The sequence below is a fragment of the Cynocephalus volans genome, chromosome 4, assembly GCF_027409185.1.
Source record: "Cynocephalus volans isolate mCynVol1 chromosome 4, mCynVol1.pri, whole genome shotgun sequence".
Lineage (NCBI taxonomy): Eukaryota > Metazoa > Chordata > Mammalia > Dermoptera > Cynocephalidae > Cynocephalus > Cynocephalus volans.
In genome coordinates, this window is record NC_084463.1 from 106,834,735 (window position 1) to 106,850,288 (window position 15,554).

General features: G+C 45.4%; 1 protein-coding gene across 1 annotated transcript in view; it reads left to right on the forward strand.

Moving 5' to 3' along the window:
• Window positions 1-15,554, forward strand: part of DNHD1 (dynein heavy chain domain 1) — a 104,388-nt gene that overhangs the window by 60,282 nt on the left and 28,552 nt on the right. Inside the window, exons 15-24 of the mRNA XM_063094960.1 lie at window positions 4,771-4,898; window positions 4,999-5,197; window positions 5,578-5,672; window positions 6,237-6,444; window positions 7,396-7,521; window positions 7,836-7,933; window positions 8,048-10,925; window positions 11,137-11,314; window positions 11,479-11,671; window positions 11,885-12,173. Of these exons, the coding sequence (XP_062951030.1) occupies window positions 4,771-4,898; window positions 4,999-5,197; window positions 5,578-5,672; window positions 6,237-6,444; window positions 7,396-7,521; window positions 7,836-7,933; window positions 8,048-10,925; window positions 11,137-11,314; window positions 11,479-11,671; window positions 11,885-12,173 (4,392 nt within the window). The remainder of the gene's footprint in view (window positions 1-4,770; window positions 4,899-4,998; window positions 5,198-5,577; window positions 5,673-6,236; window positions 6,445-7,395; window positions 7,522-7,835; window positions 7,934-8,047; window positions 10,926-11,136; window positions 11,315-11,478; window positions 11,672-11,884; window positions 12,174-15,554) is intronic.

The window sequence follows — 15,554 nt, forward strand, 5'->3', positions numbered from 1 at the left end:
TTCTCAGATACAGTCACTTATAACCCTTGGAAGGGCACATTTCTTCTGAGTTGCCCCCTTGGCCAATTACCAACTACTACCATCTCTGCCTGTGGGCATCCCCAATCCTAGGGCCATTTGCCCCAGATGTGAGGTGAAGGACATTCTGGAACCTTCCTCAAGCAAGGAACTTTTTCTTTGGCAGAGTATTGGGAGATTCTCAGCCCAGACTCTAACTGACATGGACCACAGACCTTGACCTTTCCTGCTAGGCGTTGGGAATGTTTGTGAAAAAGCAGAGGAGGGACTCGGACCTTGTGGTGTTCGGCCCAGGAGACCCCAAAGCATTGCTTTTACTTTCTTTTCACCCCTCTCTCCTCACCAAATTCCTAGTTTTTGTTAAAATAGTCTAGGATTTTAGACCCAAATGGTTAATAACTCCCCCTTATTTTTCATCATGTATCTTCTATTTTACTCATTACTTTTGGTATTTGCTTTGTTTTATAACCATGTTAACAACTATTTTGACATATTAGGTTTACTGGTTTGATTTACTTACTTACTACCATTTTTTTAAAAATACCACATCTTTATTTTTATTCTTTCTTCAGATGACTAGAGTATTTTTTTGAGTACTTTATTTTTCTGAGAAGGGAATTAGAGTGTTAAAATCTTTGAGCTCCTTATGTGTTGAGAATGACTTTATAATGTGCCTATATCACAGTATGGCTAAATATTAAATTTTGAAGTCAAAGATTTTTTTTATTCAAACTTAGATATTGTATCATTGTCTTCTAACATTTAGCATTGTGAACAAATCTGCTATCAATCTGATTTTTTTCCTTTGTAAATAATCTGTTTATCAATTATTTGATAATGGCTCATATTTGCTCTGGTTTCCTTCCAGAATTCTTATGTATGTTGGATTTACTGGATCTCTACTTCATGTCTTTTATATTCTTCATCATCACTTGTTCCTTTATTCTTTTTCTCTGAGTTCTGGAAAAGAGTCATGACTTGTCTATAAGCTTCCATTTTCTGTGGTATCTACTCTGTATTTTCCATTGCATTTTTTGTTTGAATGTTTTACTTTGTTTTGGTTTTTTGATGGCTGGCCTGTACAGACATCTGAACCCTCGACCTTGGTGTTATAACACCATGCTCTAACCAACTGAGCTAACCAGACAGCCCTTCCATTGCATTTTCAAACACATACACATATTGTATGTGTATGTGTATGCATGCTTATGTGCACATGTATATGTGTGTGAGTATATGTTTATGTGTATATATACCTGCATATATTTCCTACCTTTATCTGCTGAAGAGGACAAGAAGCAAAATTAGCCCAGTAGCAAGAAGCCACATTGTGGTCAGATCTTAATTTCTAATACCATTCCCCACTAAAAGGAACCAGGGCTCCTCAGAGAAAGGGATGATTCCAGGGCTGTGGCAGGGTGGGTACAAGATGAGTCTGGAGTATCTTTTTATGCCAGAAAGTAAGGGAGTGTTAAGTTTTTTTTAAAAAGTGATGGGAGCATGTCACAAGGATACAGAAGAGATGCCAACTGGCCAAATCTGGGACAATTTGAGCACCAAAGTAAGTATAGTAACAAATTCTAAATCATTGAAAAAATAGGAGTTTTTAATCCATAGTAATAATAAAAAAATAAATCAATAATGGAGAACTGAGAAGTCGTGCTTATAATAGAATGCCAAGAGCAGACTGGTAAATGTGGAAGGAGGGCTGGAGTGGGAAAATCATCATTTTGCAACCATCTTAGTAAATACTGGATCAGCTAAAGGTCATCGAGGGATGCCAGATCTGGGGCACATTTGATGAGGAGCAGAATATTTGCACTGTCTTAGAGAGTTTCCTCCAGAGACTACTTGTTATTTGCAAAGGAAGAAAAAGAAATGACAGTTAGTGGAGAAATTGGACAACAATTTGACCAGGTGATCAAAATTAAAATCACCGATGAAGGACATATGAACATCACATGCCTCCAGATGTGATACCTGGAGAAGGACACAACATCATCTCTGCAGTAGGCCAGTTGAAAATGAAAAACACCATGAAAAAAAAAATCACAAAAACACATGAGGAACCTTCTAATAACAATAAAAAGGAAGAAAAGGAGACAGTATACTTCAAAAATGTCTACATGGGAATGTTCTAAATTAAAAGAAACTAAAGAGACATGACAAATAAGTGCAGTACTTGACCCTAGACTGAATGCTGTATTTGAGTGGAAAAAAATGCTATATAGGATATTATTAGGTCAACTGACAAAACTGAAATATAGACAATAGGTTAATGTATTGTATCATGTAGTATATGAAGTCAATAATTGTACTGTGGTCATATGAGAGAAAATTCCTATTATTAGGAAATACACACTTGAGTTGTTGCTTTGCCTCCCACGGATTTGTCACCCCTTTTCCCCTGGGTGATGGAGCCGCAAAAGATTTCAAAGCCCATCTCTTCTGAGCAGTGAGAAGCCCCGAAGTGGTTAATCTCCCAGAACCCTCAAGAGAGAGGCATTCCTTTCATTTGGGAAATTAACCATGAATTGGGGTTCTCTTCCCACATTTATTCTCCAGACCAGGAAGTTACAGGAAGAGAACATAGGTGCGGTTATAGTTTAACAATATAGGCTGGTAACATTCAGTAAAACAAGGCAGATGACATTCCATAAGGCAATTTAAGTGATCCACCAACAAAGCCTTGATCTTAGCAAACATTCCTTTTCCCTTCACAACTTCCCAGTATCTTTACATATCAATCAGTAACTTGTCTGTCTTTGAACCGGCAACCTTGCTGTGTTATAATTCTTTTTCTTACAACAGAGACTATATAGCCTGGGCAAAATTTTCTGGTTTTTGCAAGGTCAACATTTTACATGTACTTTTAAGAAGTTAGACTAAACCTGAAAGTACAAGGAACTAGGCCCTGTGAAATATATTTGCTTTACAGTATACTCCACATTGAGTATTTGGGGGTAAAGGGCCATGATTTATGTAATTTACCCTTAAATAGTTCAGGAAAAAAATTATATTTGTGTGTATATACACACACCCATATGTACACAGAGCATGTGAACACAAATGATGCAGCAAATGGGTAAAATGTTAACAAAAGGTGAATCTAGATAAAAGGTATACAGGTATTCATTTTACTGCTTTTTCTTGCAACTTTTTTTTTTTCCTTTTTTTTGAGGGAGGGCAGCTGGCCAGTATGGGGACCCAAACCCTAGACCTTGGTGTTATCAACACCATGCTCTAACCAAGTGAGCTAACTGGACAGCCCTAAGTTTAAAAAACTTGAAATCATTTCCAGATTTAAAAAAAAAATTAAATGCAATGGAAATTACTGAGTAGATGCAACAGAAAATGTTCATTGAAGGACATTTGCTCTTAATCTTCAAGTCTTCTATCTTTTCATGTGTTTGGAGGTGTTGTATCTGTTTCTTCTTACAGAGAAAGTTCTTTATTTGTTCAATAATTTGATATTGAGACAACTGCTATCAAAGATTATATGGGTCACTAGCCAGATCTTTTGTGTTTGCACAAAGAAAGATTGAGAGTTTAGGTTTACTATCATTTTATTTTTTTTGTCACATCAGACCTGTGGTAGCCTAGTGATTCTCACCTTTTTAATATTTTGAGATCTCAAAAATGGAGGATGTTCACACATGTAAAATGCATGATTCCCAGCATTTGGGGTATAACTCTATCACTTTTTCTCCCACCCAAGAAAGTATACTAGAATTCAAGTGAATGAGAATAACAATCTTATAGCAATAACCGTGACTGTGGTCTGATGTCTTTTAAGTAAACTGCAAACCTCAGTACTATAATTACCATGAATTACAAATGACTTTTGACACATAACTCAGGAATGATTATAAATAATTAGTTAAGAACTAATGCAGTAGCTTGTGAGAGGAAGGGAGGGAATAATTACCAGGGGCAAACAGAACAGGGAGCTTCACTGTTTACCCTGTATGGTCCTCTGTGTGGGCCAGATCTTTACCGTCTTCATCTTGCTGAACTTTCTCTTGAGCTGAGAGTTCATTCACTCACTCATTCATTTAACACTTACTTGTTGAGTGCCTACTGTGTACCAGGTTTGAGGTACCTCAGTGAACAAATGACAAAACCCCTTCCCTAATGGACCCAACCATCTAGCTGGGAGAGAAAGACAATAAATGAGAAACATAAAATATGACTAAACTATGTAGTATATTAGGAAGTGATAAGAAAAAAGTGATAAAAAAAAAATAGAGCAGGGTAAGAGGTTGAGAAAGCCAGGGAGGGTAGAGAGCAATTTTTAATGAGATAGTCTACATAGGCCTCATTAAGAAGGTGCTGTTTGAGCAAGGCCTTGAAGCTGGTGAAGAAGTGAGCCATGTGCTTCTCTGAGGGAAGAGTGTTCCAGAAAGAATGAACTGCCCATCAAAGGCCCTTAGCAGGAGGGAGCATGCCTGGTATCTGAGCAACTGTAAAGAGTCCGGTGTGGCTGGAATGGAGTGACATGGAGCATAATATAAGAGAAACCCTTCCCTTTCACTGCCGTCATGTTTTCTCAGATATTATTTCCTGGGAATAATTGTCCTTAGGTTGATCCCATCTCCATGTTGAACTGAACAATTTTTAACTCTGCCTTCCTCCCTGCCCCTGTCACTTTCTGGACTTTCTCTTCTGTCACTATGGGCTCTTGACTGACCATTCCCACACGCCTCATCCTCACCCCAAATAGCCCAGGTCTCAGCCAGCCCTCTCCCACAGGGGATGAGAGTCCTGTGCCCTTGCCAATCTGTGGGACCCATCCTATTGTGCAGCAGCAGCGCATCTGGCACCTGTACCGACTCGTCTCTGAAAACATCAGCGAGTGGAAGTGCATGGCTTTTGCCAAGGTGCTGACACCTTCCTGGGAGCTCTTGCCTGGGAGTAGAGGACTGCAGGAGTGGGAGTGGGGAAGGGTCTCAAGCTGACTGTAAGCCCTTCTCCCTGTAGTTCAGCCTGGCCATGGCCCAGGAGAAGACAGATGGCTGGCTGACAGAGGCAGCTCGAATAAGCACAACCATGGGGCTGCACAGCCCAGTGCTGCAGTGCTGCATGCACATGCTGGAGGAGTTTCGCAGCTACCTGCCATTGCTCACCAAGCTGGGCAGCCTCCAGCTGCAGAACCCCAACTGCCAGCCCCTCCTGCGAGGTGTGTTCAGTTAGTGTCAGAGTGGAGGGAAAGGGAAGGATATAAGGGTTAGAGCAATGCAACAACTTAGCCCTCTGCTGCTCCTGCTGGAAACACCTTTCCTCCCTAGGTTGCTCCTTATCCTTTCCCACATACCATAACCTCCATTCCCCCACAGGGACTTCCTCACTACCATGTGGAGTCCTATTTGCTGATGGGGGTTGGGCTCAGGCTGGGGCCTTAGCTCTGGGCTCCCAGTTGTGCTCTGGACCTTGGGTTCTAAGTTCTCAGGTCTGTGTTGTGCTTTGAGATCTGCTATCTGGGGGCTGAGCTGAGCTGGGCTGGGCTGGACTCTGCCACATACTGGGTGTTACTCTGACATGTTGTCTCCCTACCTCCAGCCTTAGGACTGAACATTCTCCCCAATATAGAACTCCTAACACTGGGCCAGCTGCTCGCTTGTCCGCTGCTGGAGTTTGCGGATCGAATCAACCAGGTGGGGCCCACAGTGGGGAGGAAGGGAGGAGGTCCGAGCCCCAGAGCTGTAATAGAGCCAACCATGGCCTAGTAGCCCCTTAAGACAGGGGGGCAGTGGCTGTTGGCATGCAGCTGAGTGGGGGATTGAGATTGTTGACCTGCCTGGAAGGTAGGAACAGACTCCTTAAGTCTCCAGATGGGGATCTGATGGGTGGTTTCAAACTCTCCGTGACTGAGAGTATGTCCTTCCTTCCAGGGTAAGGACATGGGTGGCAGCCCCAAAGTTGTGGTGCCACCAAATGGCAAATGTCCCCGAACATTTACCCTGTCCCAAAAGGGCACAAACTGACTGAGCTATTGTCTGCTCAACTAGAGCCTTGCAAAAGGGTGTGTTTCCAGACAGTGGCACTGGGTCAAAGTAGTTAGATGCTCCTGATGGCCTATCTCTCCCTTCATCTCAGAGGTCTCTGCTCTCCTGAGCCCTGGCCCAAGTTTTACCTCAGACCCAACCCCCAAGTCCCAGCTTCAAGACTATCCCCTGAGCCATTACCCAGTCCTGCTTCCTGAGATCCAGCTGTTCTAGGTCTGGCAGTTCGAAAACGAACGAATTCATGCCCAAGAGACCCTACGGCAGCTACAGCGGTACTGGGAAATGCGCCAGCTGCGCCTGCTCAACTTCATCCTGCATGTACCCTACAAGCCCCCAGCCTCAGAGCGCACCAAGAGGCAGATGCTCCACAGCCCCCAGTGGGAGGTAGTGGACAAGGATAGTGGCACCTTCATTCTCTCAGGTGAGACCCAGCCGTTGTGGCCCAGTGAAAGACCCTACTTGGGGCCGTTTTCATCCACCACATCCAGCAAGCCTTGCCAGGCCTGGCTTCTCTAGCCCGGCCCCCATCCAAACTGGACAACCTGACACATCAGTTTGTTCTGAGACAGTGTCTTCCATGTAGCTCCCCTACTGTCTAATTTCCTTGGGAGCGAACTTCCCACCTCCCTCTCTGCACCCAATGCCTGGTTCCTTCAGCAAAGGTCCCTCCCTTCCTGGGTGTACTTAGAAATTTCTCACAGTCACTTCTTTCGACTTTTCAATGCTCTGTCCTCTAGGTTGCACCCTGCTGTCTGATTTTATACCTCACTCATTCATTCATTCCTTTATACTTTCCCTGATCAAACTCACCTGCCTCCTTTGTGCCAAACACAGAGATTTACAGAAAGCAGCCCTGTCCCTTAGGAACTCCCAGTCCAGTGAGAGATAATAGTACACAGATAAGTGCATGATGGGCTAGTGCTATGTAGAAGTCCCACCTGGACAAGACATGGAACTGGTCCAGCTTCTGCATGGAAAAGAATGTATGTCCTTTCTGTTCTAACATGGATGTTCCTTATCATCCCAACTCTTTATCCTTGTCATCTCTCTATGTCCAGCGTTTGGTTAGGAATGCACATTTATCAATGTGCCCCAAATAGCTAGGTGGATACTTATAGTATCTAGCCCGGGAAATCAGCTGGCCTAGAGTCTGCCCAGTGCCTGGGGGAAGGTGGAGTTTCTCCTCTCCCTGCTTTGAGACCTCAGTGCTCTACTGGTTCTACTGTACTGGCCAGTGCAATCCTCAAAAATAGAAAGGGCATTAAGGTCTCTGGAATTGCCTCCCTTGGAAGGTTACCCTAGTCTATTCTTTTTCTGCCCCAGCGCCTACCCTTGCCTTATCTGACTGCCAGCTCAGCTTTTTCTTCTTCAGACCACAGCAGCCTACAGGATTCCATCCAGGAAAGTCTTCAGGTCTTGTTCAAGATCTTGGCCACCCAAAAGTCAGGAGACTTATACAAAATGGCTTTGGAGTGGGTGACCATCATGCATGGCCTAGGTGAGTGCAGGACTCTAGCTGGGCTGATGGGCAGGACCTGAGGTAGGATGACCCAGAAGGATGGGGGTGAGAGGTGGAGGTTGACTGGGGGAAGATCTGAAAGACAGAATGAGGACCTCCTTCAGAGCTATTTTTTGGAATGAGCTGACCAGGTCTTTATTCACAGTGAAAGTTTTATTTCCCCCAGACAAGGCCCCTGGGTCTTAATGAGTGGAGTATTTCAGTTGGGCTGGAGGGGAACCTGAGAAGTCAGGAGCAGGCTGGACCCACTTGCAGAAGCTAGTACCCTGGTGTTTCTCTGGCTGCTTACACAGGTTCCCTGCTGGATGTGTGGGTGACTTTCCAGCAGAAGTGGATTTTTCTGAATAAAGTTCTGCATGAGATGAAGATCCAGTTTCCTAGCACTGTCCTGGTAGGGAAGGGGACCGAGACAGTGGGCAAGGGCTACTGAACAGCGGGGCTCAAAGTGGGAGGGGGAGCTGCCACTTCACACTTGCCTTCACTTTTACCCTCTCCCTCACCACAGAACTCTCGTTTCAAGGCCATGGATGATCAGTATCGGACCCTGATGCACATCTCTGTAGCTGACCCCATGGTTCTGTCACTTATAGTGCCCAGTGCCAAGAGGAGCCCTTACTTCCAAGGCCAGCAGCTGCAACAACTGCTGCAAGCAGGATCAGTGGAGCTGGAGGGCATCATCATGGCTCTGGAGAGTGTGCTCTATGGAGTGTGTGTGCACTTCCCCCGCCTCTTCTTCCTCAGTGACAGTGAGCTGGTGGCCTTGCTGGCTGCCCCACTGGAGTTATGTGAGGCCCAGCTATGGGTACAACGTTGCTTTCCTCATGTGCATGCTGTGAGCTTCAAGTCCAGCCCAAGTGATGAGAAAAATATGGATGACCGGGAGTCAAGCCCAAGCACACAGACTCAGGTGGAGGCTGTTGCAGTGCTAGGGGTAGGTGGGGAGGAGGTGAAGCTACGGGGACCCCTTTTTTTGCATCCAGATCTCCCTAAATGGCTGGCCTCTCTGGAGAAGTGTCTGCGCTTGACATTAGTGCACATGCTGCAGGACTGTGTGGCCGCCCACCTTGCATCCCTAGGTGAAGCCTTCAAGCAACCACCCCAGCAAAGCCAGTTGCCTGTGCAACTATATGTCCACCACTGGCTGGATTTAGTCCAGGCCTTCCCATGGCAGTGTGTGCTGGTGGCAGAGGAGATAGTGTGGCGAGCTGAGATAGAGGAGTCTTTGATTAAGGAGGAGACCCTGGCCATGGTCCCCATGCATATGCGCAAGCTCGAGGTACTAGTGCGCTTTTTGCAGGCCCAGAGGAGCTCCCAGAGTGGACGGCCTCTGCGCTCAGTCCACCAGGCCAGCCTGCTCAGTGCCCTGCTGGTCATGGTGGTGACTCACCGGGATATAGCACAGCTTCTAGAGCAACACCAGGTCAGTGATCTGAGAGACTTCCACTGGGTCCGCCAACTCAAATATCACCTGGGTTCACCTCACGTGATCCCCAAAAGCCCCCTGCAGAGTCTCAGGACTATTGCATCTACTGAGCCTTCTCTGTCACCAGCTGCATGCTGGATAGATGTGCTGGACCGGTCTTTCCTATACAATTATGAGTACCTGGGTCCCAGACTGGGGCCTCTACCCAGCCTGCTACCTGAGCGGCCAGCTCTAGTGCTGTTATTAGCCCTGGAGGAGGTGGCCTGTGGTACCCTTCTGGGCCCTGATGGTGTGGGCAAGACATCTATAGTGAATAGCCTGGCACGGGCCCTAGGCCGCCAGCTGGTGATGGTGCGCTGCTCACCTCAGATAGAGGCCCGATGCCTGAGCAACTACCTGAATGGTGCCCTGCAGAGTGGGGCCTGGCTGCTGTTGGAAGCAGTTCAGCACCTTCCTCCTGGATTGCTCTCTGCCCTGAGTCAGCGCCTGGCTGAACTGCACCACCTCTATGCCCCACTGTACCAGGCAGCCTCCCGAAGCACCAGCATCATAGACCCCACCCAGCCCCAGCTCCTCGGCAGTGGTTTCTTTGAGAAACATCACGTGTCCATGCGCCTTGGCTATGGCTGTCTCCTGACAATGCGTGCCCTGAACTCTGCTGTGCCTGCCAATCTGCACCTGCTATTGCGGCCTGTGGCTTTGGCACTGCCTGACCTGCAGCAAGTGGCAGAGCTGACCCTGCTGGGTGCAGGCATGCGGGATGCCTCCCGCATGGCTTCCCGCCTATCCAAATTCTTCTCCCTAGAGTGTGAGCTGTTACCTGGGCCCCTCCCTTGCCACTTACCACTGCTCAAGCAGATACTAGAAGACACAATACACACATTAAATGGGACCGAGGAGGACCTCAAGTCCCAGCAGTCCCACAGCCTAGCTGCCATCGAGGAGATGACACTTCTGCGTGCTCTGATGCGCTCACCACTGTTCAGCATCCTCGATGGGCTCCGCCTGAACAATCTCCGAGAGCTGCTCTGTGGGCTTTTTCCTAGCGCCAGCCAAGTGCTGGCAGAGCCCATGACCACCAGGCTCATGAAGCCGCTGATGGTGGAGGAACTGCGGCAGGTAGGCCTGCATCCCAGCCCTGACATTTTGGGGTCCCTGGAGCAGCTGAGCCAGGCCCTAAGCCGGGCCTCAGGCATTCTGCTCCTGGGCCCTGCAGGCAGTGGCAAGACTACTTGTTGGCACAGCTTATTTAAGATCCAGCATCGGCTGGCAGCCATGGAAGACACCTCATCACAGGGCTTTCAGCCTGTGGAAATTACTCACCTCTACCCCAGTGTTCTCAGCCCCCAGGAGTTCCTGGGATGGCTAGAGGGCACCTGCTGGCACCATGGCGTCTTTCCCAGGCTACTTCATGCAGCCAATCATAGTAACAGTGTGGGCCCAAAGGGACAGACAGAGGAGTCGATGGGGATCCAGCGCTGGATAATATGTGATGGGGCCTCCAGTGCTGCTTGGCTGGACTCCATCACTTGCCTCTTGAGTGACCCTCCACAGCTTAGCCTCCCCAATGGTCAGCAGATAGCACGACCCCCAGGCACCTTTCTCTTGATGGAGGTGGCAGACACAGCCAGTATGTCCCCCACAGTGGTGGGCCATTGTGCCCTAGTCTGGTGTGGTGGGGAGCAGACTTGGCAGTGTATGCTTAGCGTCCTGATGGCAGCTCTGCCCCGTGAGTATCGCCTGCAGCACCAGACGATCACTGAGCTCAACCACCTGGCTGAAGTTCTGGTGCCTGCAACATTCCGATTCCTCGCCCGCCAGGGTGCCAGCTCTCTGCTGCAGGTACATGGGCAGCAGGCTGTTTGCCCAGGCGTGGCTGAAGTTACCAGCCTGGCTCGCATCTTGCATGGTCTGCTTGATCCCCACCTGCGCCTAGAGGAAGAGAAGGCACATGGCCCAGGTGGGGAGATGGAAGGGCTGGTGTGACAGAGATGGGGCCTTGAGGGTAGCTGGGGTATAGCTGGAGTCTGGGGCATGGGTTCTTTGGTGGAGCTGGGCCAGGGGACTGCAAGTAAGGAGAAGTAATACTGTCAGCCTTTACTCTTGCCTCTATCTGCCCCCCCCCCCTTTTCCTACTGGGGCTTCTATCCTGGCCATGGTGACCTTTGCAGAGGACTTCTGCTGCGGTGATCCTGTGACCCAAAGCCTCAGGTATTCAAAAAGCAGCTCTCTAAACTGGTCCCAGGTTGACAGTGATGATGTGTCAAATAAGCACAGGGAGCACTTGCTGGCTATTAGCAGTTTTCTTTTTGCCCTGATCTGGGGCTTTGGATCCCACCTTCCTTCCAGGTACCTACAGGGATGAGGGATGTGGGATGTGGAGGACTGAGATGGACTGGCCCTTGGGAGTTAAAACCCATGTTACATCACTGTTCGGGTGTAGTGGAGTGTGTCAGTGTGTCACGAAGTGTTGTAACTATGTGGCACTTTTGCCTGTGTGTCCATCTGAGCAGGCTCTGGCCCCTCTTTGATACCTTCATGAAGGATTCTATTAGTTGCCTCTCCAACTACCCTGAGCCACCATCCTCAGCCTCGGTGTTTGACCTACATGTAAGCTCTGAAGATGGGACACTGGTTCCCTTCACTGGCCAGTATCTGAGCAGCCACGTCAGAGGAACTCTGGGCACCTTCCACCCTTCTACCCAGGTATGAGGACAGTGGAGTAGGAGCTGGGTTTGGGACTGGAGATATACTAGGGATAATCCCCAGCTGGGCCCACTTGCTCCCATTCTTTGATATGTTTTTACAATCACAAAAATACACGAAGTGTTCTCCAAGTACAGCTTTAAGTCCCCTAGACCTTTATTTTCAACTAGATTACTGTTCTGCACTGGAGCTGCCACACTCCTGTTTCTGCAGACTGAACGGCTCTTGTATGTGGTAGACCTGCTTCTGTCAAGGGAGCAGCCAGTGCTGCTGGCTGGAGAGGCAGCAACAGGGAAATCAGCTTTTGTGGAAGTGTTGGTGGAGCCAAACCACCCTTACACATACAGCTCCATCCACCCTGCCTTCAGTTCCACCCACCTTCGCCTATTGCTGAGCAGAGGAGTCCAGGGCCAAGCACAAGACAGGCCATGGCCTGGACATCACCAGGATTCTAAAGGTTCCCTCCTCTTCCTGCTGGAGGATCTGCACCTGGCTGCTTCTGGTGAGGAGCTGGGGGGAGGGAGGGAATGAGTGAATGACTGTCATCTCTTGACACTGTAAAATTCCTAGCAATATTCATTTACTCTCAAATGTATGTCTACAGATTAAACTTCAGTGTTCCATTCTTAATGTCTTCTTATTCTACATATGCTCCCTGAGCAATCTTACCCCTCTCATGGACTCATCTACCATCTCTGCTAAATCTGTGTCTTCAATGCAGGGTTCTCTTTTAAGCACTGTTTTTCCACTATGTACTATACATTGGCACTTTGTTGTCCCATTGGCACCTCAGACCCAACCCTGAGCTTATCATCTTTCTCCCCAAATTCTGTTCCTGTGTGTCCTTTTAGTAACTGGTACCACCATCTAGACTCTTCAGCCAGAAGTCTTGCTGACATCTCTTCCCTCACCAATGTCCAGTCACCATGTCTCTCAATTCTGCCTCCTAAATACCTCTTGAATCTTTCCACATATGTCCATGGTTCATAGAATCATTACCTGGAACTTTGGCAAATGCTCTCACATATCTCTTTGTGATGAGGCTTTCTTTTCTAGACTCTTACACTCTATAATCTAACTGGATTCAACAAGTTAGGCTTCCTTTAGCCTCTGGGATTGCTGTCCTCTCTGCCTTCTCAATTTATCTGGCTAAATCTTACTTACTCTTTCCAAATCATCTTCCTGGAGGCATTAACTCCTTCAGAAAGCCTGACCTCTATTCTAGGTTAGATGCCAATCCTATGCTCTTTACAATAATGTGTGACAACCATGATTTTATGATTATATGTTTGTCTGTCCTTTTCACCACATTCTGAGATTCATGAGAACAGGGATTTCTCTCATTCATTTTGATAAACCCAACAGAAATTAAGAGCTCAATAATAGTTTGTAGAAGAAAAGATAACAAAGGAAAGGGGAGAAATTAGTATGAAAGTTTGGGATGTTGAAATTTAAAGTTCTAAAGTGGTTCTATTAGTCCATTTCTGTTGCTTATAACGAAATACACAGAACTGGGTTATTTATATATTTATTTATTTTTTATTTTTTATTTTTTTAAAAGATGACCAGTAAGGGGATCTTAACCCTTGATTTGGTGTTGTCAGCACCATGCTCTCCCAAGTGAGCTAACCCGGCCATCCCTACACAGGGATCCAAACCCTTGGCCTTGGTGTTTTCAGCACCACACTCTCCCAAGTGAGCCACATTTGTAAAGTAAACAAAATTTATTGCTTACAGTTTCTGAGGCTGAGAAATCCAAAGTGTGAGGAACACATCTGATGATGGCGACAGTGACCCAGGGGTCTCACATTGCAAGATGGTGGCAGCAGAGAGAGCAAGAGAGAGAGAGAGAAAAACAGACTCTCCTCTTCTTTTAAAGCCCTCAGAACCATGCCCCTGACCACCATTTTTAATACATTCGCTATTGCACAGTCCTACAATTCAATCACCTCTTCAAGACTCCACCTTTCAATTACCGTAGAAGATTACCCACCCTCTTAACAGTCACATAGGGGGCTAAGTTTCTAATACATAAAACTCGGGAGACACAATTCAAACTCCAGTGAGTTTTGGGGGGACATAATTCAATTCACTACAATGGTGTACCTCCAGATGATGGATGACAGGTTCTAAATATGGCAATGAAATGGGTAGAAGTGAAGTACATGTAGAGGTTGTTGAGTCAATGGGCTAAAGCATTGGATAGGTTGTTCATTCAAACATTAAAGTCCCTATGGGATGTAGAAAACTTCAACCAGGTGTATTAGTAAAAAATAGCATGTATAGTTTATTGAGTATCTAGTATGTTTTACATGATTTATCTATCTCTTTTAGTATTCATAAAAACTGAGTAAGATGGAGATTTTTTATTACTATTCTAAAGGTGAAGAAACTGAGACAGATTTTATAACCTGCTGAAGACATCCTACCTATTAAATGTCAGAACCAAGATTAAAATTCAAGTCTACTTGGCTCCAAAACCCATAGTTCCTTCCAATTATATTATTTGGCCTTTGTGATGAATTTTCATGAGTAATTAGAGTGTCATTGGACAACAAAAGGGGTAAAGAGTAGTACAGCCAGATCTCTGAAGAGATTTAAGCTAAGAGATTTCAACAAGAGGGTTGAAAATATTGCAAGCAACATTATAGAGTGAAACAGTCTAACACAGCTGAGAGAGTGTAAAAGGTGTCCTTGGGTGACAACCACCAAAACATTCAGTATAAAATAAAAAATTAACAGACATACAAAAAAGAAAAAAAACTAGAAATATGTGACCCATTGTCAAGAAGCAGTCAATAAAAACTGACCCTAAGATGGTATAGAGGTTGGATTTAGCAGACAAATACTTTAAAGCAGCTGTTATAAAAGGATTCAAGTACTTAAAGGAAGATATGATCTTAATGAGTGAACAGGTAAGGAATCTCAGCAGAGAAATGGAAAATACTAAAAAGAACTAAATGGAAATTTCAGAACTAAAAAATTCAATAAATGAAATGAAAATTTTACTGGATGGGCTTAACAGCAGTTTGGAAATGGCAGAAGAAAGTTAGAGAACCCTGAAGAATATAAAAATATCGAATTTGAGTAGAGCTTAAGTCTAACAAGTATAATTAGAGTCCCAGAAGGAGAAGAGAGTGAGAATAGGGCAGAAGGAACGTTTGAGGAAATAATGACCAAATTTTTCCCAGATTTCTTGAAAAATAGTGACTTTCAGATATAAAAAGCTCAGTTATCCCAAAGCAGAATAATAAAAAGAAAGCCACATCTAGGTACATCATAGTCAAGCCACTGAAAACCAAAAAAAGAAAACCTTTGAAACTGGTCAGAAGAAAAAAAAAAAAAGACATTATATCTGGAGGAACAACATTAAGAATGATGATTAACTTCTCATTAAAAATAATGGAATCCAAGTGATAGTGGAAAAATAACTTTAAAGTACCAAAAAGAAAAAACAAAAACAAAAACCCCCGTCAACCTAGAAGTCTCTACCTAGTAAAGATACCCTTCATAAATGAGGGTGAAATAAAGGTATTTTGGATACATGAAAGCTGAGAAAAGTCCTTGCTGCTAGAACTTGACTATAAGGAATGCTAAAAAGATGTTCTTCAGGCAGAAATGAAAAATAGCAGATAGAAACCCAGATCTACAAAAAAGGATGAAGAGCATCAGAAATTGTAAATATGTGGGTATATATAAAAGAATATCTTTTTCTTCCCTTAATTTCCTTAAAAGACTCTTGACAGTTTAAAACAAAAATAATAACATTGTTAGGTGGGGTTGGTAATGTTGGTAGAAGTAAAGGAGACAATAGCTATAATAGCAAAAGGATGGGGTCAGGAGAAACAAGTAAATTGAAATAAACTATTGTAAGATGCTTACA